We start from the raw sequence: 22,678 nt of genomic DNA, 5'->3' as shown, positions 1-22,678 counted from the left end.
TGAAACCTGAAGATCCTCTGTCATATTACCTGCTGGGCCGCTGGTGTTATGCTGTGAGTGACAGAACATTTGGCATATTTGTGATATTGTCTTAGTTAAAGTCTATATCAGGGTTCCCACAGTCATAAAAATCCTTGAACATACACAACGAAATGTTCCTTTCATATATATATATATATATATATATATATATATGAAAGGAACATTTCGTTGTGTATGTTCAAGGATTTTTATGACTATTTAATAATATTACTATTTAATTAAGGAACATTTCTGTAGTGAATACACACTACCGTTCAAAAGTTTGGGATTGGTAAGACATTTGTTTACATTTTGTTAAGAGTTCTCTATATTGTGAAATATTATTACAATTTAAAATAACTTTTTGTATATATTTTTATATATTTTAAAAAGTCATTTTCAGCATCATTACTCCAGTCTTCAGTGTCACATGATCCTTCAGAAATCATTCTAATATGATGATATGGTGCTCAAGAAACATTTCTTATTATCATCAATGTTGAAAACAGTTGTGCTGCATTGCATTTTTTGTTGGAATCAAGTTTCATTTGGTCAGGATTGTTGGATGAATTGAAAGTTCAAAAGAACAGCCTTTATTTGAAAAAAATTAATCTTTTGTTAAATTATAAATGTCTTTGCTAATTTTTTGATCAATTCAATGCTTCCTTGCTGAATAAAAGTGTCATGCTGACCTCAAACTTTTGAGCGATTTTTATAGCGAGTATAATCTGTAAAAAAACTTAAATAAAAGAAAGTACGTAGAGAGAAAAATCTTGGAAGTTGATGATCAAAAATGTGTGAACCCTGCTGTATTCTGACTAAATGAGTGCTGCAATTTTTTTTTAAATTCAGCATATATATTTTGTGAAGCATCCTTAAAATAAGATAATTAATTGCCTTATGTAATTAGCTTTTCAAATAAATCAAATTTCTTGAATTAGGTGTATCTTAATATATCTTTTTGTTGTTGTTGTTGTTGTTGTTGTTGCAGTGAATAGGCCTTATTTTCCATCTGCACATTGATAAGCTGAGTTCTTATTTATGATTCTCTTATTAACATGTTGTGTGTGCAGGTGTCCCAATGTACGTGGATTGAGAGGAAAATCGCTGCTACTCTGTTTGGAGAGCCACCCAGTGCCACCGTCCAGGACGCCCTGCAGAACTTCCTCAAGGTAAGATGTGCCTCTGATCACCTGCCCACACCAGTGATTGACTGTGTAACAAGCCTCTCTATTCAACAGCCAAACATTACATTAAATGTATGAAGTGTATGTCATTTAGATGGCTGATATGACTGTCCTCGAAAAAAAAAAAAAAACATATGTTTTTCTTAAATTGTCATCATTTTCTGGATGCCAGAAAAATTCTTGTATTTATTTAATTCATTTGTTACATTTTTACCAATTTGTCATTACGTTTTTTAGGTAGACAGATTTTCACCTCTTGCTTCTGTAGCTCCAGCAACCTCTGCAATGAAATCAACCAGTCCAATTTCCAGATTTGCCCACCATAGACTTTCACACTGCAAGCCTTAGTGCTCAATTCTGATTTGTTGCTCAGATCTTATTTTTTGTTTTGTTTGGCTGTTCACATTATTTTTTTAAAACGTGGCCAATATCAGATTTGAGTGTGAACTGACAAGCATACACAAAATAACAATAACAAGATAAAAGGTAAACACAGAGGTATCTGAAGTCAGCATTTATGCTTTTATTTATGAGCTAGTGTGCCGCTGAAGCCCGCAAATTTATGCGCTGTGTTCTTTTTTTTTTTTGGCTGGGAATCATGGAAATTAACAGTCCTAAAATGTTGAAAATGTTGGAAAAGTATATATATACATACACATACATACATACATTATATATATATATATATATATATATATGTATGTATATATATTTATATATATATATATATATATATATATATATATATATATATATATTAAATATAATTATATATTATATTTATTTATTTATATATATATAATCATGAACAACTAAAATGTAATCTAAAATCATGAAAAACTGTTTCTCAAAAGGTGTATGAACCCTGGAGTTTACTTTTGTAGAAAACATAAGCTCATATATGTGGCTAGTGCAGTGTTTATATTTTGTGTGATTGTGTAAGTCTCTTACATTTTGACAGTGTTATTTATTGCTCTTATTATAGTGTTGGTTTACAGCCTTCAATTGTAATTGTTTAATGTCTCATTTAACATGCAAAATGTTGGAGAATCCACCCTAGACGTTTGCCTGGCAGCATTGCAAGCCTTCTTTAAAGAGATTGTGTTTTTCATGATCACATTTAAGTAACTACACCTGAAATGCAAAAAAAAAAAAAAAAAAAAAAAAGGAGTGTGTTTGTTTACTTTGTCCTGTCTTTGATTCTACAGGCAGAGGAGATCAGTCCCAAGTACTCGAAATTCAACTACGTGTTTTTAGCCAAGGTAATGACTCTCTTGTTTGAGGTTTTGACTATTTATGATCAATATTAAGTTAATGACATTGTGTATTTTGTTGGCTCTAGTGAGCTGTCTTGCTGTTTACCACCTATATAGATAACGACTTCAGATTTTTTAAAGCCGACATTTATGTGATGAAATTCGAGTCGACGTCGACTAGTCGCTGATGACGTCATTGATGAACAAATTAAGCCTGAACCTCGAGCTGAGACTGAACACAGGTTGTGCACAGCTATGGCATATGACACAGCGCTCCTACATAACAGCTTATTTTTACCAGTTATTTTGTCTTTGGGTGATATTTCTGCTCATGCTAAATCAGATATAGATGAAGTAGCACAGTAAAGATGACATTTATATGAATGCATTAGTGTGAGAGTGAGCGATTGCAATTTACTTGCACCTGGCAGCGTATTCTCTACTAATAGTGAAGCTGTAGGTTTTAGTCATTATGAAATATATGCTAGAACTTTCCGTTTATAAGCTATTTAATTGATAAATCACAGAACAGAGTTTACAATACATTTCTGCGCTACTGAATGATTCTGTGCGCTCAATCTTCACGTGATAAGTGCGCTACTGTCTGTGTGTTGTGTGCGTAATGCAACAGAGGTTTCGAACGCAATTAACTTTCCCGTACAATAAGCTGTGTAAAACGTACATTCACGCGATACATTTTTAGCATCCGGATGGTATAATCAGCATTGATTTGTCATTTTAACTGAAACGGTGTGTAAAAATGGACTTCAAAGATTTATTATCCTGTTGCGCCCTCTTTAGGCCATGAAAGATCAGCAACTAGGCTGTTCAACCCCTAATTGCTACTGTACTTTCCAAGACAGCATCCTAACTGAATTGCATGATGTTTACACAACACCATTTTTAAATAAGCGCAGATTATTTTTTTTATTTTTTTTGCATTTTGGCAGTTCATTTACTCAGCAATGGCATTGTGGGGGCCTGAAAACGCAAACTTTTGAAAACGGGTTTCAAAGAGCATAGATAAGAGACCGTTATCGTCTCCATATAAACTACAAAAACTCGAATTTGTGAAAACGGTGACGTCATGCTCATGCATATTACGTGTTCAGTCTATAGGCGTGTAGTTTTTCTTTACAAAGTGACATCGCCAACTACTGGTATGGCAGCATAATAGAGCGATTCTAGTCGTTTTCGCAGATCTGTGTGAACGGAGATGGTTTTGAGAACATTTCGTGAAAAACTCAAAGGAAAACCTTTCAGTTTTTAGAACATAATTGTCGTGTAAACGCACCCTAAGACGAGAACAGACCAAGAACAACTCAAACTGGGGGCTATATATACACAGAGTAACAAAATGATGAACAAGGAACAGGTGGAACAAGTCAATCAATCAATGAGTAACTATGTCAACAAATGAGAACTTTTTAGAAACCAAGGAAACAGGAAACAAAGAGTTACAAACTAAAAGTCCAGGAAAATGAAACCGAAACAAAACTGAACATTACAATATCTTACTTGGGCAGAAACTCTTGTCATACAAATATCATGGCCATAAACTTAAAAAGAGGAAGAGAAAGACTGAAATCTCCTGAACTATCTGTAATGGTTCAATTTTAATAGCATATGTCAAATCCACATTTAAATCTGACTGAAGTGGGATCATACATTTTGCTTTTTCAGCTCCAGTTACTCTAAAATAATGTATTTTTAGGCATGTTCCGCTAATGTGTGCTAATTACTATTTTTATTTCATTGATTTCAGTTTTTGGTAATGAATGAAGTACAACTAGATTTGCACTACCATTCAATAGTTTGTAATACCTTTACCATCACTTGAATACGTAAAAAAAAAAAAATTGAAATAGAAAACCGTTATTTAAATGGTTATAATTTACATTAGTGTTGTGTTTACTGTATTTTTAATAAGTGCTGCAATGGTGAGCATATTTTTTTTTATTTTTTTTTATAATACTGGCTCCAAACTTTTGAACATTATAGTAGATAATTGACATTTCTCCAATATCTTCCTCCATCTTAGATGTTTTTTGTTTTTTTGGAACAGCTTTTACATAGGCAACACACATATGTCGTCTACGTAGGCAGCTCACTAGGTTTTTTAACTGAGCCGGTAAAGCCTTGAAGAAAATGAAGAACATTGAAATGGTTGACTGTAACTGCACCTACTGTTTATCACTTTTCTCCTGTCAGTGTTACAAAGACTTGGGTCAGAGGAGTCGTGCCCGACAGATGTGTGACGCTGCCTCTGCGATGAGCATTGTGACTAAAGAGGTGTTTTTCTTATTCGGATTAATCAGATTTATAGTTTGAGTCTCTTGTCATTGTAATTCTATATCAGTAACTGAATTATTTTTGCACTTTCTCTAAAGGACGAGGAGGCACAGAAGGAATTGGACTCTCTTGTTGCATCACTTTAATATACGTCTCCAACAGAAGGGAAAAAGGCTCTCTGTCTTTGTGCTCCATCTCTTTAGACTCGACTGTGACTGTAGCCGTTTACCCACACACCAACATATGAACTATTAATGCTGGCCAGGACGTGTGATTTATTGTGCATCCATTAAAATGCACAATATACTGTATTTGTTTTACAGGACAATTTCTTTAATTTTTTTAATTTTTCCCCCCAGGAACATTTTAGACATTAACACTAATAGTTGCAATACACAACATGGCGGTCATATATTGACAACGCCATGACTATCAGTGGCTACCGTTAGAATGAATTTCACATTAATGATATCTTCAAAACCTACAAAATCTTTTAGATTTTCTAAAATGGATTAAAAAAGTTATAATTACAGAGATTATTTGGGTGAAGTGACACTTGCAGCTTGCAACATATTCTGACCAAAAACCATGGGAAATATCTTTTTGACCGGAATTAAAAGCATCAAATTACTTTTGTTTTAATGTGCCTTTTAGGGGCATGTTTTTGTGTGTACTTTGTAATCAGGATTACATCCAAAATTATTAATGTACCTAAAGATTATTTCATAAAACAGCATGGCTATAAAGTTATATTTGTGGAATCTAGTTTACCTCCTAATAAGTGTCTGATACAAACCTTTTGAATATCTTTCAAAGAACTTCAATAATTAGTTTGTCCAAAAAGCCGCTGAAATTAGACTATGCATGAAAGCTGAAATTATGTCATATATATATTATACTTTTTATAGCATGTATCTCCGTCCTGTCTTTTACAGGTGTTTTTTTTTTTTTTTTTTTTTTTTTTTTACGGATACCCAAACAGCTCAATCTGGATTAAATCACTTATCTGAGTTCTCTTTGTGGAATCTGTATTGTTGTTTGTTTTTCAGTATGATATATAAGCAGATAACTTGGATGACTTGTGTACATTTTAATTCATATACATTTTTTGGACCAAAGATAATCGCTAAACCTCTACATTTAAGAAATTATGGGGACCATGTAAGTGGAAGAAAAGTTTTCCTCTTATGTAATTGCTAATATTGTTTTAATGTCATTTTTAGTGTTTATACGATCCAGCATTAAGAATGTAATAATTGTTTGTATGTTTACATGATTGCACTTGCTTTATATGGTACATTTTAGATTGTTGGTGATCTGCACAGAACATTGATACTGTAACCATGCATATGAAGATATTCACTTCATTGCTGCTGCTCATTACAATATACAATAAGGTGAATTCAGACTGTGTTGTACGTTGGTCATATTTTTTTTATGTTTTACTGTATGTTATTGGTGTGGCATGAATTGGTCATTTCAGCAGCATTAGCGACAGAAAACATAATTGCTGTCTACTTGAGCCTAGTCTCGCGTAGCCAGACCTTCAGACTGACGGCAGAAGGTCTGGACTCTATCTGAGCTTTTCTTGGCCAAGGACCGCCCAAGAGGACGTTTGACTGACATGTAACCCAACCAATCACAGTTCGTTTTGTTCCGCGTCATGTTTAGGGGTGTGGCAATATAATGTCGATGTCCCTACAATAACAGACCGGTGTGCATCTAATAAATTATTCATTCATGAACGTTGTGCAAGTTTACTGCAACAATGGAGCCGCGAACTTCACATACTTTTTGAAAATCCAGCGTTTAATTGATCCTGGCAAGCGCTATTGTCGCAGTTGTAAACACAACGGCTTTCTTCTTCCACGAGGGGTTTTGGCATCACGGCATTTGTTTCCAGGCGGGCCGATAAAGAATGCGACACACACGTCTCCCGGACATCCTGTAGAATTCAACCAATCAGATCGCGACTTCGAAACTCCTGAAGTGTTTCCAGAAAAGTGTGCCATATGCATCAGACGTTCAGCCAACGGTTTGTGGGCGTGACGTCTGAGGCTGAGACTAACTTGAGCCTAACTTAGAAATTAACCAGTGATGTGAGAGATTTTTTATTGTTTTCATTAATATTTTGAATCAGTTTTTTTTGTTTTACATTTTCCGTTTTCATTAGAATTTTAAAGTGCCATTATTTAGCTTTTTTGAATATTACCTTTCATGCAGGATGTACTATAGCTGTTTGTGAATGTAAAAAGATCTGCAAAGTTTTAAAGATCAAAGTGCACAACAAAATTATTGTCTCCTAAATGAAAGAATTGATTCTGAACTTGCCGAAATGAGTCGTCAGCAATTCCAGTCTCACTTCCTGTTACATAGGTATGTAACAACAAATTTACATAATGGCGCCCGCGAACAATGTCTTCTTTTTTTCCCCCGCCCACAAACACTGTAGTTTTATTCTGAGGCCTGGAAGTCATGTCGAGAAGATGCGGTTTTCAGCTCAGCAAATCCACTTTGATATGGTAATAGGCGTTTCGTTTCTGATGTGCGCTGTAAGCGACAGACCAATCACAACAGACTGACCAATCAGAGAAGAGTAGTCTCTCGGAAAGGAGGGGTTTAGAGGGACTGAATCTTTGAACAAACCGTTTTCAGGCTTTCAGTGTATATTATGAGAAAAGTGTTTTTGACCTTGGATGCATGTAAACCTGCTGTAGGAGACTTCCAAAACAAAATTAGAAACATTAAAAATAGCAAAATAGCACTTTAAAGTTCTAGTAATTTTTGTTGTTTTTGTCATTTTTATTCGTTTTCTTTTTTTTAAATATGTATTGGTTTTATTTATTTTTATTTTAGTTTTAGGTTTAGTTGTTTTAGTACATCAAGTTAAACTACGTTCATATGAGAAATGTTGCATTTGTCAACTAGACAAACAACTAGTTTTTTTAGTTTCTGTTTTTAGTTTTTGTCAACTATAATAACCTTAGTGCTGATACATGTAATATTATTCTTTGACTGCCCTAAAAGTGCCTGGACATCATAAAATGTAAAGCACAGAGACACCAAACTTGATATGATGATGCACCAATTTCACCCACTACTCAGGCAAGTGTAATGACATTTACATTTTTGCTTGGGAACCACATGGGCTAGAACCAAATCGAATGTCTAGAATCAAGTTGAATTGGACTATTGATCATGTGCTCTTCAATTTCCGTCTACAAAAAAGTTCAGACATTTTCAAATTTCTTTGTTCAAAACTTCTGATGACAACTTTTTTTCTGTTTCACGTTGTGCTCAATGTGCTTGGACCTTAATAATTGCCATTATTTGTATTTGTACAATTCTGTTTAGTGGAACAGAAGTTACACTTCACTTTCAACTTCATAAATGTAGGTCAGGTAGTTTTCAGTCAGTATCATGCTTGTACACTCTTGTCCAGAGAGCAGCCAACCATAGGCGATGCCAGGAAGACATGATGAAAAGGGCTGATTTTCAGGTGTCACGGGGTGATATTACAGGGCACTCATACTGACTCACCCATCAGTTGTAAACAGAAATAACCTTTTCATGTCTGGACACCTGAACCAAGCACTGGGTTAATAATGTCTTCAGCAGCAAACCGCTTCGGATTAGAGACTCTTCTGTACTGACATGTTTTATGTGAATTGACATCATGTAATGAAAGGTAACATTACTAATGTAGCCCCCGTTCCCTGAAGGAGGGAACGGAGATGTTACGTCAGTGACTGACCAATTGGGATCTCGTCTGAGAGCCCAATCACCTTCGAGTGGTAACAAAACAAGCCAACGGACATTGGCGAGTGAAATTTGCATCGCGAACCACTCCCCGTGATACGGGGATATAAGAAAGAGTGCTGCACTCACTGATTAAGTTTTCGCTGAGGAGCCGAGACAGTGTCATGGCCGCTCAGCTGTGGTTACAGTGATTGTGGCGACAGGAATGGGGAATGGGGGTTACATTAAACCTAGATTAGTAACCTCACGTTACGTCAGTGACTGACGAATTAGGATCCCTAAGAAACACAATCGATGTGCCTTCCCAACGCGCCGTGTAAGCTGCCTAATCTCTCCGCACTTGCTGAGGTGGAAAAATGGACAGGGCTGTATGTGTGGAATGTTGATCACTGCTGTTCCTTCTTACACTAGACTAATTGGATAACACTATTACCAATGGAAAGGAATGCTACAGATACTACATCCTGCCTATATGGAGGTAACGTGGAGTTACACATATGGACTGGCCATTAGGGAAGTGCTACATATGGAAGGTCTCTGTGGTAGATTCTGCCTTGTCAGGGATGAAGTCAGTGCCATTATAGAGATGGCAGAGTGGACCTTGCCAATGGAGAGATACTGGCTGTGTGCTAGTGCATCCGTGCAGAGGGTCCCCAAGGTCAGGGAATAAAACAACTGTCAGTGGCACATGTCTGGAGAGGCAAACAGGTCTACCTTTGCGGCTCCAAAGAATCTCCAAATCAGCTGGAACACCTGGGGGTGGAGTCTCCACTCTCCCGGTAGCGTGAGCTGTTGTGAGAGCGTGTCGGCTGCATGATTGAGCTCGCCGAAATGTGAATGGCATCCGCTGGGGGACGGCTCGACGCTCCTCCGCCTCCTGGAGGACGTCGATGGCTCCTCCGGTCGAGGGCAGCCGGCAGTGAGTCCCCCGTTCCCTGCTCCGCCCACAACATGGCGGATGGCAGCAGGCTCTGGCCCACGGCGAACCGGAGCGATGACTCCGCTCCCTCTCGGATGGCAGCCACACCTCCTCGACCCAGAAGCACGGCAGCAAGCTCTCCATCCTACCTGCTGTTCAATCGCCCCAGCACCACTGCCTCGGGCAGCCATCAGATTCACCGCTCCTCGAGAGTGTAGACCACCTTGACAGTACGCAACACTCAACGTGTTGTCCGTTCGGACCAGTACTGTTAGCAGTTCAAGGCAATTGATATGCCACTGCAGTCGAGGTCCTGTCCAGGAGCCAGAGGATGCATGCCCGTTGCATATAGCACCCCAGCCGGTGGTGGAGTCTGTTAAGACAACAACATGCCTGGACACTTGTTCTAGGGGTACTCCTGGTCATAGAAAAGCAATGTCTGACCTCGGGCTGAAAGCTCGGTGACAGGCCGGTGTGATTGCCACCCAGTGTGTGCTTCGTTACCATGCCCATCTCGGGACTCGGCCGTTTAACCAGTGCTGAAGTGGTCTCATATGAAGCAATCCTAGTGGCATGACCATGGATGCCATATGCCCCAGAAGCCTCTGAAATACTTTCAGTGGAACCGCCGTCCTGCCCTTGAAATAAATTCAAGCAGTTAAGCACTGCCTGAGCGAACTCTCTCATGAGACGCGCCGTCATGTTGAACAAGTCCAACTCCATACCGAAAAAAGAGATCCTCAGCACGGGGACAGTTTTCTCTTTTTCCAGTTGACCAGAAGCCCAAGATGGCTGAGGTCCCTGAGCACCAGGTCCAGGAACAACTGTTCTCGCGAGTGGGACAGGATGAGCCAGTCGTCAAGATAGTTGAGAATGCGAACACCCACTTCCCTTAGCGGGGCATAGGCAGCCTTTGCAACCTTCGTGAGAACACGGGGCAACAGGGACAGTCCGAAAGGGAGGAACTTGTACTGATATGCCTGCCCCTCAGACGCAAAGCGTATGAATGGTCTGTGTCGAGGGAAAATCGAGACATGAAAGTACGCATCCTTCAAGTCGATCGCTACAAAGCAATATTGGGGGCGAACGCACTCAGAAATGCGTTTGTGTTAGCATCTTGACCGAAAGCGTGTGAAGGGCACGTAGATCAAGATCTGTAGTAACCCATCGCCTTTCTTGGATGAAGTAAGAACTGTAAAATCCTAACTTTAGATCAGCTGGAGGGACCGGCTCTGTCGCTTCCTTTGGCAGTAGGACTGTGATCTCTCCAAGCAGGACATGAGCATCTTTGTCTGCCACTGAGATAAACTGGACTACGCTGAACCTGATGGGACGCCGGGCGAACTAAATCGCATAGCCCGAGTCTGATCGTCCGAGTGTGCCAGCGAGACGGGCTGTAAAGCGCTAGCCAGGCTCCTAGACGCCATGTAAGTCGGAACTGTGGGACTACAGACATACCCTCAGTTGTGCAGCGAGTTGGAGCAAAGGGGCTGGACCCAGAAGGCACAGCGTCCCGGAGTGGGGACTGAGTGTGCGGTGCAACACTAAGCTGGCTCCATTGTGCAGCTTCGTGGGTACCCCCGACCTGCGATGGGGGTATGTGGCAAGCAGGACAAGGCAGAGGGCCGTGGAAACGAGCTAGGCAGGGTAGCGTGATTGTTAATGAGCGTCACCTGCGTGCCCCGCTCCAGGCCTTGAGTCTCATGGAAGGAGATCCAGATGAATAAAAGGAGGAGTGATGACAGTGCAAGAGGAGAGTGGACCAGGCCTGGGACTTTACCTGATGTTTTGTTTATGTGTTTACTTGGTTTTGTGTTTGTTTATTTTATGATTAACGTGTTTAAAAGTTCACTGGTTCACGCCTCCTTCCCTGAACAACTAACCTTGTTACAGTCAGTCATTGATGTAATGTCGCAAGTGACTGATTGATAGGGAACTGAGGCAGTCTTCATTTTTTGATGCTTTTGATTATTAGCCATTTTATTGTTTCTTACTTTTTGGGTGGGTTGATGATATTTTTGAAAGAAGGCTCATTAAATAAGGAGATGATTGTGGACTACATTAACCAGCCAATGAAATCCTTTGTCATTCGTTCAAGTGAGTGAGAGGCATTGTTTGTCGCCACATCACAGATGAAGAGGGCAATGTCTTCTTATAGGATCATTTAACTTCATTGTGATTTCTCTGTACATTTGACCACTTCCGTGTGTGGAAGTATCATATAACAGGACAACTGTTCATCCTCAGGAACCATGTGTTCTACCATAAGTATTTCAAAATTGAACTGTAGCTGATGCAGTACTTTTTACGAATCAGTGCATCCATTACATTGCTATACTTGCTGTATTTCAAATGCTTTCGTTATAGTTCAATTTTGTTTGGGTTAGAAAAAATGCACTCAATTTACATCATATTTTAAAACTTAGGTATTTTAAAAATGGCCATTCAGCATTCAAGTAAGCATTATATGATGTATTGAAAGTAATCATAGAGAGAACAGAAACAGAAGACAATCACGTTAACTTGAAAACTTTTTTGTTAATTGAATATATATAGAAAATACCATAATACTAAAAGCAAAACAAGAAAACAGAAAATATCAAAAACGAATTTGAAATTTCAAAAACAACTATGATATAGTATATGATAAATATAAGTCATTGGCGGTGTAGTAGTAGTAGTTTCCTTGGCAAAAGCACTTCTGCCACAGTCCTACTGCTGATCCTACAACAGTGAAGCGTGCTTTCTTTTCTTTACCAGGGATGGGATCTTGGATTGGAGCAGGCGGCTGTTGGTGTATCAGTAATCAGCTGGCTTTATCTGGACTTGTCACGCAATCAAACCGCTAATCAGAACAGGATGTGCTGGGAAAGCAAGATAAAGCACTTCAAAGGGAAGGGTATATCCTACTCACTTTCCTTCTATTTTAAATTCCCAATTGAGTGGCTGCGTACTATGGAAGCTTGTTTCCGCCACTGAATAATAAATAAATAATAATAATTGCGACTTTTTATCTCACAATTCGGACTTTTTTTTCTCACAATTGCGATATATCAAGTCAGAATTGTGACTTTTTTTCTCAGAATTGCGAGATATGAAGTCAGAATTGTGAGAAATAAAGTCGCAATTCTGAGAAATAAAGTCGCAATTGCGAGATATAAAGTCGCAATTCTGAGAAATAAAGTCGCAATTGCGAGATAAAGTCGCAATTCTGAGAAATAAAGACGCATGAATTTATAAGAGTCAATTGCGACTTTATTTCACGCAATTCTGACTTTATAACACGCGATTGCGACTTTATTTCACGCAATTCGGACTTTATAACACGCAATTGCGACTTTATTTCACGCATTTCGGACTTTATATCTCGCAATTCTGAGAAATAAAGTCAGAATTGCGAGATAAAAAGTCGCAATTATCTTTTAAAATGTTTTATTCTGTGGCGGAAACAATTCCATAGCGTACAGATATGATGTGTGTAATAAAGTTAGAATGGTTATTTTTTACTGGTCACTATTTTCCTAGGGTAGAAGGGAGCCACTTGTTTTTATACAACATTAAATCAGACTTTTTTATTATTTATTTTTACAGCATTTATAAAGCATTTACTATACAAGACTGAGTAATGATATTTTGATTTACACATTTATTTACACATTCATATATTATATATATATGCACTACATTTCATCACAAAACCGTAAACTGCAGTTTAGAGTTTCAAATGACAGAGCTTAAATGAAGTAGAAAAATATAATATTTCATGTTGGCATCACATGGCCTGGGAACTAAATATTATCAGTTCAGTAATAAACTTACATATTAATGTTTTGCACAAAAATATATAGTAGATCTAACACAGTTCAACAGTCTATTAACATCAAATGTTATTACAGTACAAAAAGATATTACCGCAAATCAAACATCGGTATTACAATTCAAAATTACATTGCAGCACTGCAGTTAGAAGCGAGAAATTTTTTGTCACAACACACACTATACAGTTAGTTAACGAACCCTGAAATTCCCCTTCTGGATTCCCCTAACAAGAAGGGACCCAAGGGATACAAAATGTAGAGGAAGGAGGAGGCTGCGGTGAACACAATGGAAGTGGACTGCGTTAAACCCACCTATATATGTTTATTTGGTAATTATAGATTAATGGTAAGAAGTCAGTAATAACAAGGCATCTACCTCAACAATGCTGTAATGCACAGGGATTAAGAGGAACAATAAAGTGCTGTAAAAGTATACTGTACAAATTTATCATTTTATGAACATTATATAGTGACGTTTACAATGCAGCACAGGGCAAGTTTGAGCTAAAGGACCCTACGCAACAACTAAACAAGGAAAAAGTACTTTAAGCTCAATGCAGTCATGTAAAATATTAACAGAACATTGTTAAAGTCAACATAAATAGATAAAAGCAATTGTATGTCTGCATGCTATATACAGACTAAGAGAACTAGAATTAGTAACATACAAATCTCTTGACTAAATAATGCTATGCATGTAAATGTCTCAAAACTCTTAGAAATCAAACATGGAAGCTTTCATTTGTATTAATAAAGCAAGCAACCATGTAATGTCCTGTTATGTAGCTTTTGCTTTGCTGCTCTTGCAAAGTATACCATAAATCAGTGCATTGTGTAGTTACAGTAATGCATGAGTGTGTTTTTATTCCTGTAGCTCATTCTGAGCAGGAAAATATTTTGCCTGAGTATATGATGTCTTTAAATATATTTATATGTATATTTCACACATGCAGATATGAGATATTCTTCAGTGTTTGTTTTCTTATTCAACCTTCATTTGCCAGAGTATTTAAGTTGGGTTCTTTGATTTCACTTCAAACTTGAGGTCTTTGTCTCTGTTCTGTAGGAGTCTGAGACATTTCTACCAAGCTGTCCAGGAGTTCTGCGCTGTCACGGAGTGTGACCGACACTTTAAAGGCTTTGGGTTTAATCGTGAGCCCATACTCATAGTCCATGCTGGGGATACTTTCTGCTGTAAAGCTACACTGATGTAGCAGCAATGAAGTGAAGAGGAATAGCTGTATCTTGGACAGGTCTTCTCCAATGCATCTGCGCTTCCCCATAGAGAAGATCAGCACGTTGGTGGTTAAGTCTTTGTTGAGCGCTCCATCCTCGTCCAGGAATCGCTGTGGGTTGAATACCTCAGGTTGATCCCATTTGGTCGGGTCATGGTTCAAAGACCATTGGTTGATGAAAATGATGGTATCTTTGGGGATGCCATAACCATTGATGGACGTATCCGTGGTTGTGCTGTGGGGGATCGTTACGGGGATGAACGAGGTGAATCGCATGACTTCGTAGATGAAGGCTGTGAAGTATGGAAGATGAGGCTGGTCTGCAATGGTTGGAAGGCGACTGCGATCCACCACTCTGTCTACATCCTCCTGAAGACGTTTCTGGACTTCGGGATACCTGTAATATAAGTGAAGACCTCTTTCAGAATTTTCAACTTTCTACTGCTTGAGTTCACCCAGTCACCAAGAATTTATTATGGACATTGAATGTCGACATTGAAAACACTTGTATTGCGAAGCAGAATAGCTGTTTCATTGAGGATTTAAATGATGTTTTATTAACAAAGTTCAGGAGGAGCACTTTCAGATAATTAAACACAAGTGGAGAGCACTCAGCAATCAACGATAAGAGGTGTATATATATATACATATATATATATATATATATATATATATATATATATATATATATATATATATATATATATATTCAGCAGTCTCACCTCAATTCATTGACAGTTTATCAGCATCCCTCCACCACCCCTTCTCCACACTTCTAGTCCTAACCATTTAAATACGGGGGGAGTACTCTGGGTTCGGGCCGAACTCAGAGCTCAGAGCCCTCCCCCCGGACAGCACGCCAAATATGCATTAAACTTTACGCCCTCTAATTGTATGTAAGTGTGAACTCGTGAAATGTAATTTGTATCCCATATCTGTTTATAAAATAAGCCTAAAGTCTCATCTGTACAAGTATCCTGCATGAAGCAGTCATTGTGTTGAGTTTCACAGAGTGGCCTACATGTTTAAAAGTGTTAGTGGGTCAAATTTCATGTTGTGTTTCTGTAACCTGCCCTCATTATTTGCTGCCAGTACCTGCACGGAAGAGTTACATAACACACAAAAGCTGTTGGGTGTTATTGAGATCCGTCTGTCTCTTGTGGACTCTTGTAAATCTGTAAGTTGTCGTACTGCAAAGCTAGAGTTCACGCAATAATACAAATTTTGTCGTCACTTACACACCTTCATGTTGTTCTGAACCTGTATGAATTTCTTTCTTCTGTTGAACACATAAGAAGATATTTTAAAGAATGTTGGTAACCAAAGAGTTGATGGTAGCCATTGACTTCCATAGTAGAAAAAAAAAAAACATACTATGGAAGTCAATGGCTACTTTCGTCAACTGTCTGGTTACCAACATACTTCAAAATATCTTCATTTGTGTTCAACAGAATAAATAAACTAATACAGGTTTGGAACAACATGAGGGTGAGTAAATGGTTACAAATGTATAACTGTTGGTGAACTATCCTTTTAAAGTGCTGCATATAGTTCAGCTAAATAAATAAATAAATAAATAGCAATGCTGTTAGTTTCAAACCCATATTTTCTTTTTCTTTTCTTTTTCTGGGCAACATGAGATTCATTGCAGCGGCTCTTTTTCATGCAATGAATGTGATCATTGATTGATAGTGTCAAGCAGAGTATATTGAATAAATCATGTTGCTTTTTTCCTTTTTGGAGCTTCACAGTATAAATCATTGTCCACTGAGCAGATTGAACGTCCAGCAATATTTCTCCTTTTGTTTTCCCACAAAAGTAGTTTTATGTGATTTAAAAAAAATAATGTATTTAAAGCATTTACCTGACTAGTAACAGAATGATCCACTGTAGAGCTGTAGATAGAGTGTCTTGACTGGCTCCAAAAATATCTGATATGGTCGATGGCACGAACTCCTCATCCAGAAAGACCCCCGGCTCCCTTGACAGCCCTTTATCCAGAGCTACGATGAACGCGTCAGTCATGTCACGGACAAGGCTCAGTGAAATAGTCTTGCGGTGCTCCACCACTTTGGAATGAATAAACTCGTAAAACTCCGCGTTGAGTGCTTTAAACTGGACAAAGAGAGTTTTGATTGGGTTTGGGAAGTACTGCAGCCAGGGCATCACATCCACGATGCTTCCAGCTCCGACTGTCTTGGTAAACTGATCATTTCTGCCCACCACCTGCTGGAACTCCGCATCATCAAATGAGTACCGGTTCCCGAAGCACACGGCGCTCATGGTGTTCGCCACAGACACCACCAAATACCGATGCGGTTCGAAGAATTGCTGCTCGCGTGTTTTAGTCAGAAACAAACGGATGAGCTCTCCGATCTCCCACACGATGTGCTTCTCAAAAGTTTGTTTGGTTTGAATGTTGGCTGTGGAGAAATTTCTCACGGTGCTTTGGGCGATCTTTCGATGCAGTTTCCACCACTGGTTGTAGTTACCGAACGCCAAACTTTTCCCACCGGACACGAACCGGAACGAAGCGAAGTCGGGTCTGCCGGCAAAATCGACACCTTTTTTTATAAGCGCCACTTTAATCGCGTCTCCGTTCAGAACCACAACGTCTCGGCTGCCAAGTTTGATCTGAAACACGTCGCCGTATTTCTGGGCCATTCGGGTGAAGAAAAAGTGAGGACAGGTACCGAGCTGAGCAGCGTTACCGATGACCGGCCATGGGAACGGACCTGGTAACTGACAGCGACCGGGTCGCCGCCAGAACATGAGCATTAAACACACCAGCAGAGATAGTAAAGCACTCCGCGACGAAAGTTGGATGAAATCATCCACAGCCGCTAGGAAATCCATTTTTGATAAATTTGCAAGCCTCGATATCAATGCAGAATCACTTTGAAGTGGTCAAACACAATTTACCTGTTGAGCATCAATCACTGTTAAAGTTTCCAGCGCTTGCGGCGTGTCTGAGTGATTCATATGAAATTATAGAGTGGGGATAAAGTTAGTAGTGTTGTGATGGTTGGTCTAAGATGAAATGAGTTTATCCACGAATTGATCCACGACTAAATCACATCACTGAGAGTCTCCTCCTTTACACACACACACACACACACACACACACACACACACACACACACACACACACACACACACACACACACACACACACACTCTCTCTCTCTCTCTCTCTCTCTCTCTCTCTCTCTCTCTCTGAATGCGTGACTTCAACTGCTATGTATTTTGAACTCTATCTATCTATCTATCTATCTATCTATCTATCTATCTATCTATCTATCTCTCTATCTATCTATCTATCTATCTCGCGTGGAAAAAAAATTTCATCATGCTGTTTAATTTTTTTTTTTTTTTATTCACCAAAGAATTACTGAAATGTTAGTCTAGCCTAAATATAATGGCCTAAATTTGCGGTGAAACTGTTTAACAAGGCAAAACGTGTAGCCTTCCAGGGTAAAATAAATTATATTTTATCGTCTAAATCTAGTTATCCACTGAAATGGGTTAATATTGTTACGTGGGGATGGGGATGCTTTAGTTTTCTCGTGTTTGCAACTTCAGTACCGTGCAAGTCAGAACAGATCGTATAATGATGATGTGTGCTGAAACTGTGCATCAAAACTAATGTTTGACAGGACAATATACAGTAGTGTACTTCCTTCATTACTGTGGGAAATAGGCCTACAATAGAAAAGATAACAAGTGATGGAAAATTATGCAATGCTGGAGAATTTTGATAGTATTTTCCTCTTTCTCTGTTTCCACCTGTTGCCACTAGGAGGACCACATTCCCAACCAGCGCCAAATTATATGACACTTAAATAAAGTAATGAAGGGAAAATAAAGACCTGCATTTATTTGTTTGTAATTCTACAACGTTTGTCGTCCGTATTTTGTATTTAAAGTTTTACTTGGGATGCAACATTATAGGCCTACTTCAACAAATGTAAGGCTATACCTGTAACTTTATTTCTTATTATAAATTTAATTAATTAATATTTACAATAATGTTTAGTTTTTTTGTCCAAATAAATCACATATGTTTTTTTCTTACAGGAGGACAAACTCCATTTCACAATGTTTGGTATGAAAATATGATGATCACGATCCAATCTGTTTTCACAAAGCAGATGCACAATTTCAAAGTGTGCTTAAACAGCTAGATTAATGTGCTCCGAGTGAATCATCTTTGGAAATCGATTCATAATCGTGTTTTGTTTTTTTGTTTTTCTTACTCAGTTGCATCAGACTATTTTGAGGTTTTTTTTTTGTTTGTTTTTTTAAACGTAGGCTATATAAAAATAAATATGCCTATTATTACAAAATATGATAATTATTATATACATTATAATAACATTATTATGAAAGAGACACATTTCATATAAAGATATGTTTATAAAAACGAAATACTTATCTAAAAGTATGCCGAATTAGTCCAGCGGCATCTCGAGAGTTCAGTACCACGGACAGCGTGCGTGCGGCGCGCACTGATCAAGCCATGACACGTCAAATCACTTAACAGGTTTTATAGATCCCCAGAAGAACACTGACTCTTTACAGCAATCAGGACTTGACAACTTCAAATGGGCTATTATAAATAATAAAATAGTAGGCCTATAGGCCTACATGTGCATCAATAAGTGGCTATATGTGGACAACACACCTTATAACATTCCATTATTTTCCACATTTTAAAATGCTGTATATTGATACGCAAATATTGTAAGGCTGAATTATTATTCTATTTTGTTATTAAAATATTGTGTTAATATCTGTCAATGCGGCAGTGACATTGACGTCTTGTATTTGGTTATTTATATTTGACGTTTTAACAGATAATGATGTAGGCCAGTGTTCTTTCTTTAATCCTTCATTTTATAACAAAAAAAAAAAAAAACAAAGAAGAAGAAACAATCGAAAACCATCCCTGACTGACAATAGCCTATCCATTATCCTTTTTATGTGTCAGAGCGGAGGCTTTCGGGACCGCGCGTATACGTCACATCTTTTTGATTTTCCCGGTGAAAACGACCCGAGTCCTTCACGATCAGTCAACCGGCTTTCATAGAAAAACCTAAGAAGTCGCGGAAGGTTACTTTTTTAAGTTTCGTTAGAAGCTGTTCACACATTGGCAATAAAAAAGTTAGTACATGAACATTCTTACATATAGGCCCTTTCCGATCTGTTAACATAACATAATGCACTGTAGCCTAAATTAACATCGATATCAACAATTTTATTAACTATAAGAAAGGTTAACAAATGCTGTAAGAATTGCTCATGACACGGACACACGCACAAGTCAAGTCACCTTTATTTATATAGCGCTTTTTACAAGATTGTTTCACCGCAGCTTCAGTGATAACATGAAAATAATACAACAAAGTTTGTTTCTAGAAGAAAATTGCGTCATCGTCCACCTTAAGTAAGGCAGATCATGAGATCAATAATATTGTTGAATATTAAATGTCTAGGGATGGTAGTGGCGCAGTGGATAAGACACATTCCTTTGGTGTGAGAGACCCGGGTTCGAATCCACTGTGAGACACCAATGTGTCCCTGAGCAAGACACTTAACCCCTAGTTGCTCCAGAGGCGTGCGACCTCTGACATATATAGCAATTGTAAGTCGCTTTGGATAAAAAGCGTCAGCTAAATGAATAAATGTAAATGTCCCAACTAAGCAAGCCAAAAGCCAAGGCAACAAGGAACCAAAACTCCATCAGGGACATAATGGAGAAACAAAACTTGGGAGAACCCAGGCTCAGTTCTCCTCTGCCAATGAATGAACAGATTATGATCTTTGTATGATTATGATTATGACACACACACACACACACACACACACGGTTCACTATGTTTGTGGGGACTCTCCATAGACTTAATGGTTTTTATACTGTACAAACGGTATATTCTGTCTCCTTACACTAACCCTACCCCTAAACCTACCCATCACAGAAAACTTTCTGCATTTTTACATTTACAAAAAAACTCATTTTGTATGATTTATAAGCTTGTGTACCCATGGGGACCTCTATTTAGGTCCCCACTGTGACACAAGTCCCCATGAGTCTGGGTGCATTCAGGTCGAAGTCCCCACCGGGATAGAAAAACATGAAAACATAGAAACGCACACACACACACACATTGATTAATTCATCAAAATCATCATTCATTCAATTCCTATTCATTAAAAATATACTTTTAACCTTTTTTTCTTTTATTACAAATAAATCTGGGGAACTGTATTTTTGCTAAACATACACTTATAGTTTTTGATCGCTGTGATGTATCATAGGCTATCTGTTTGGAACAACATAATTCCAGGTAGAGAATTTTATTTTATCCATTAGATTCAGTGCTTCTGTTTGTTTCATAGTGTCTACACAGTTTACCTTTTGGGGAAAACTGAAAATGTTTTGACTTATTGTCCAAAATAATTTGACTTATTTGACTTATTGTCTACTAACAGTCTACTAAGAGACCTCAGAACAAACTCTGGACCCCCAGGCCTCTTTACTGTATCAAAGACCAATGCAGGCCATGCTGAGACAGGCCCTGACAGACACAAGCAACACTTTGCTGTGGTCCAGGTGTTTCCAGGTAATTGTAAAGCTGTTTGTTGTCATTTTTATGTGCATGTTTTATATAGAGCTGGTGTCAGTTTGACAGACTGCATCCTGTGGAACTCTAAACATACAGGTTCTATATTTATCCTTAAAGGATTCTGTCAAGCGCTTCAGCTCTTACAAAGAGCTTGTAAAAATATATCACTAGAAAAGATTACATAAACAACCCATTAAACTTGAATGTATTATGCAATAATTTAAGACATTTCTCCTCATATTTAAAACTCAGTCAAGAACCCTAGGGTTCAGAGCCGATCAGCCCTATACGCACAGTACGCAAGGTGCGTAGGGCCCCGCAAATTACTCAAGGCCCCGCCTCCCCTCGTGTCAAAGCGCGTCAATCAATGTTTACAATATCGATGAGAAAATGAAGCGGAACTATCCTTCTGGTCACGAAAAGAGAGAGAAAAAAACACCATGAGAGTTAATTGCGGCAACAGTTATCAGGTAGACTTGTGTGCTCTCCTCTCAAAGTTTGATGTCAGCAAAGAACAGTAGGCTAAAGTTAAGTTGATGTGCGTTGATTTATTATGTTTAATAAACGACAAAGGACAACGGTGTTTGTTTATAAACTGCAGCTCGGAAAAGATAACCGCGTCGCGCGTTAACATGCGATCATATGAACGTGCATGAAATGAAACGCGCACTTTCCAGCAGAAACATCTGTTGTGAGTTGGGACCAGTACAATATGGGCGTGATGGCACTCCTCATTATAGTTTTAAAACAAGACGATGATTATCTAGTTGCTAAGTCAAGGTTTAGTTACAACTCTGCACTAATGCAATATGGAAAGCAATGTATTGACATTGACTATTGATAGGCTCCATTGAATTTAAAATGTTGATTGGCTGGAGATTCTGGTCAATATGGATGCACATCCCTCAGTAAATAATAACCATCAAGAATCAAGAGTATCAAGAATTACTTTTATCATTTAAAAACACAGTGACATGCTATGGCGCCATTTTAGCTTTTATTCATTCACAGCAGTGGTTCCCAATTCCAGTCCTCGTGACCCACTGCTCTGCACATTTTGTATGTCTCCCTTATTTAACACACCTGAACCAGATCATTAGCTCATTAGGAGAGACTCCATGAACTGAACTGAGTGTGTCAGATAAGAGAGACCTACAAAATGTGCAGAGCAGTGGGTCACGAGGACTGGAATTGGGAACCACTGATTCACAGGATATGCATTTTTGATATCAATAATTCAATTTGTACTATTTAAAATGTGAATTCTTGATATTAAGAATTAACTTTTTACTAGTAACAATGTCTTCTGATATCAGGAATTACATTTTCACTAGAACTAGTTAAAGGAGGGATTGTAATGGGAACACTGGGGTGTCAGGTGTGACTGTGTGGCAATGGCAAATAGTTCATGGCTCACGGGTCAGGTATGAGGGCCCCTAAACAGAATTTTGCTTAGGGCCCCAGGGAGGTGAGGATCGGCTCTGCTAGGGTTCTATATAGACCCTTTAATAATAATAATAATAATAACAATAATAAATTATTGAAAATAATTGGAATTATTGAAA

At 38.3% G+C, this 22,678-nt stretch overlaps 2 protein-coding genes and 1 long non-coding RNA gene across 3 annotated transcripts in view; 1 reads left to right on the top strand and 2 right to left on the bottom strand.

Moving 5' to 3' along the window:
* rmdn2 (regulator of microtubule dynamics 2) overlaps positions 1-6,164 on the top strand; it is a gene marked incomplete at its 5' end in the record, with an annotated part of 127,823 nt that extends 121,659 nt beyond the window's left edge. The window contains 5 exons of the mRNA XM_082154580.1: positions 1-53; positions 1,095-1,193; positions 2,417-2,470; positions 4,676-4,756; positions 4,855-6,164. The exon at positions 1-53 is cut by the window's left edge and continues 25 nt beyond it. Coding sequence (XP_082010706.1) covers positions 1-53; positions 1,095-1,193; positions 2,417-2,470; positions 4,676-4,756; positions 4,855-4,902 — 335 coding nt within the window. The 3' untranslated portion in view covers positions 4,903-6,164. The remainder of the gene's footprint in view (positions 54-1,094; positions 1,194-2,416; positions 2,471-4,675; positions 4,757-4,854) is intronic.
* LOC309487040 lies at positions 4,853-7,313 on the bottom strand. The gene is made up of 3 exons (XR_014201725.1): positions 6,822-7,313; positions 4,986-6,270; positions 4,853-4,932 (listed from the first exon to the last, which is right to left on the bottom strand). It is a non-coding gene; the product is annotated as an uncharacterized lncRNA (long non-coding RNA).
* Positions 7,314-13,065: 5,752 nt separating this feature from the next.
* Positions 13,066-17,561, bottom strand: cyp1b1 (cytochrome P450, family 1, subfamily B, polypeptide 1). The gene is made up of 2 exons (XM_082153703.1): positions 16,352-17,561; positions 13,066-14,884 (listed from the first exon to the last, which is right to left on the bottom strand). Exons 1-2 carry the CDS (start codon positions 17,341-17,343, stop codon positions 14,287-14,289), a joined length of 1,590 nt encoding a protein of 529 aa, XP_082009829.1. The 5' UTR covers positions 17,344-17,561; the 3' UTR covers positions 13,066-14,286.
* Between the last annotated feature and the right edge of the window lie 5,117 nt (positions 17,562-22,678).

This window comes from Leuciscus leuciscus (genome assembly GCF_965113295.1).
Source record: "Leuciscus leuciscus genome assembly, chromosome: 22".
Lineage (NCBI taxonomy): Eukaryota > Metazoa > Chordata > Actinopteri > Cypriniformes > Leuciscidae > Leuciscus > Leuciscus leuciscus.
This window is presented reverse-complemented; position numbering and strand designations above follow the sequence as displayed.

Coding starts and splice junctions, on each gene's coding strand:
- cyp1b1 (XM_082153703.1), bottom strand. CDS start 17,343: ATGGATTTCCTAGCGGCTGTGGATGATTTCATCCAACTTTCGTCGCGG. Junction 14,885..16,351: donor ATCATTCTGTTACTAGTCAG/GTAAATGCTTTA, acceptor CTTATATTACAG/GTATCCCGAAGTCCAGAAAC.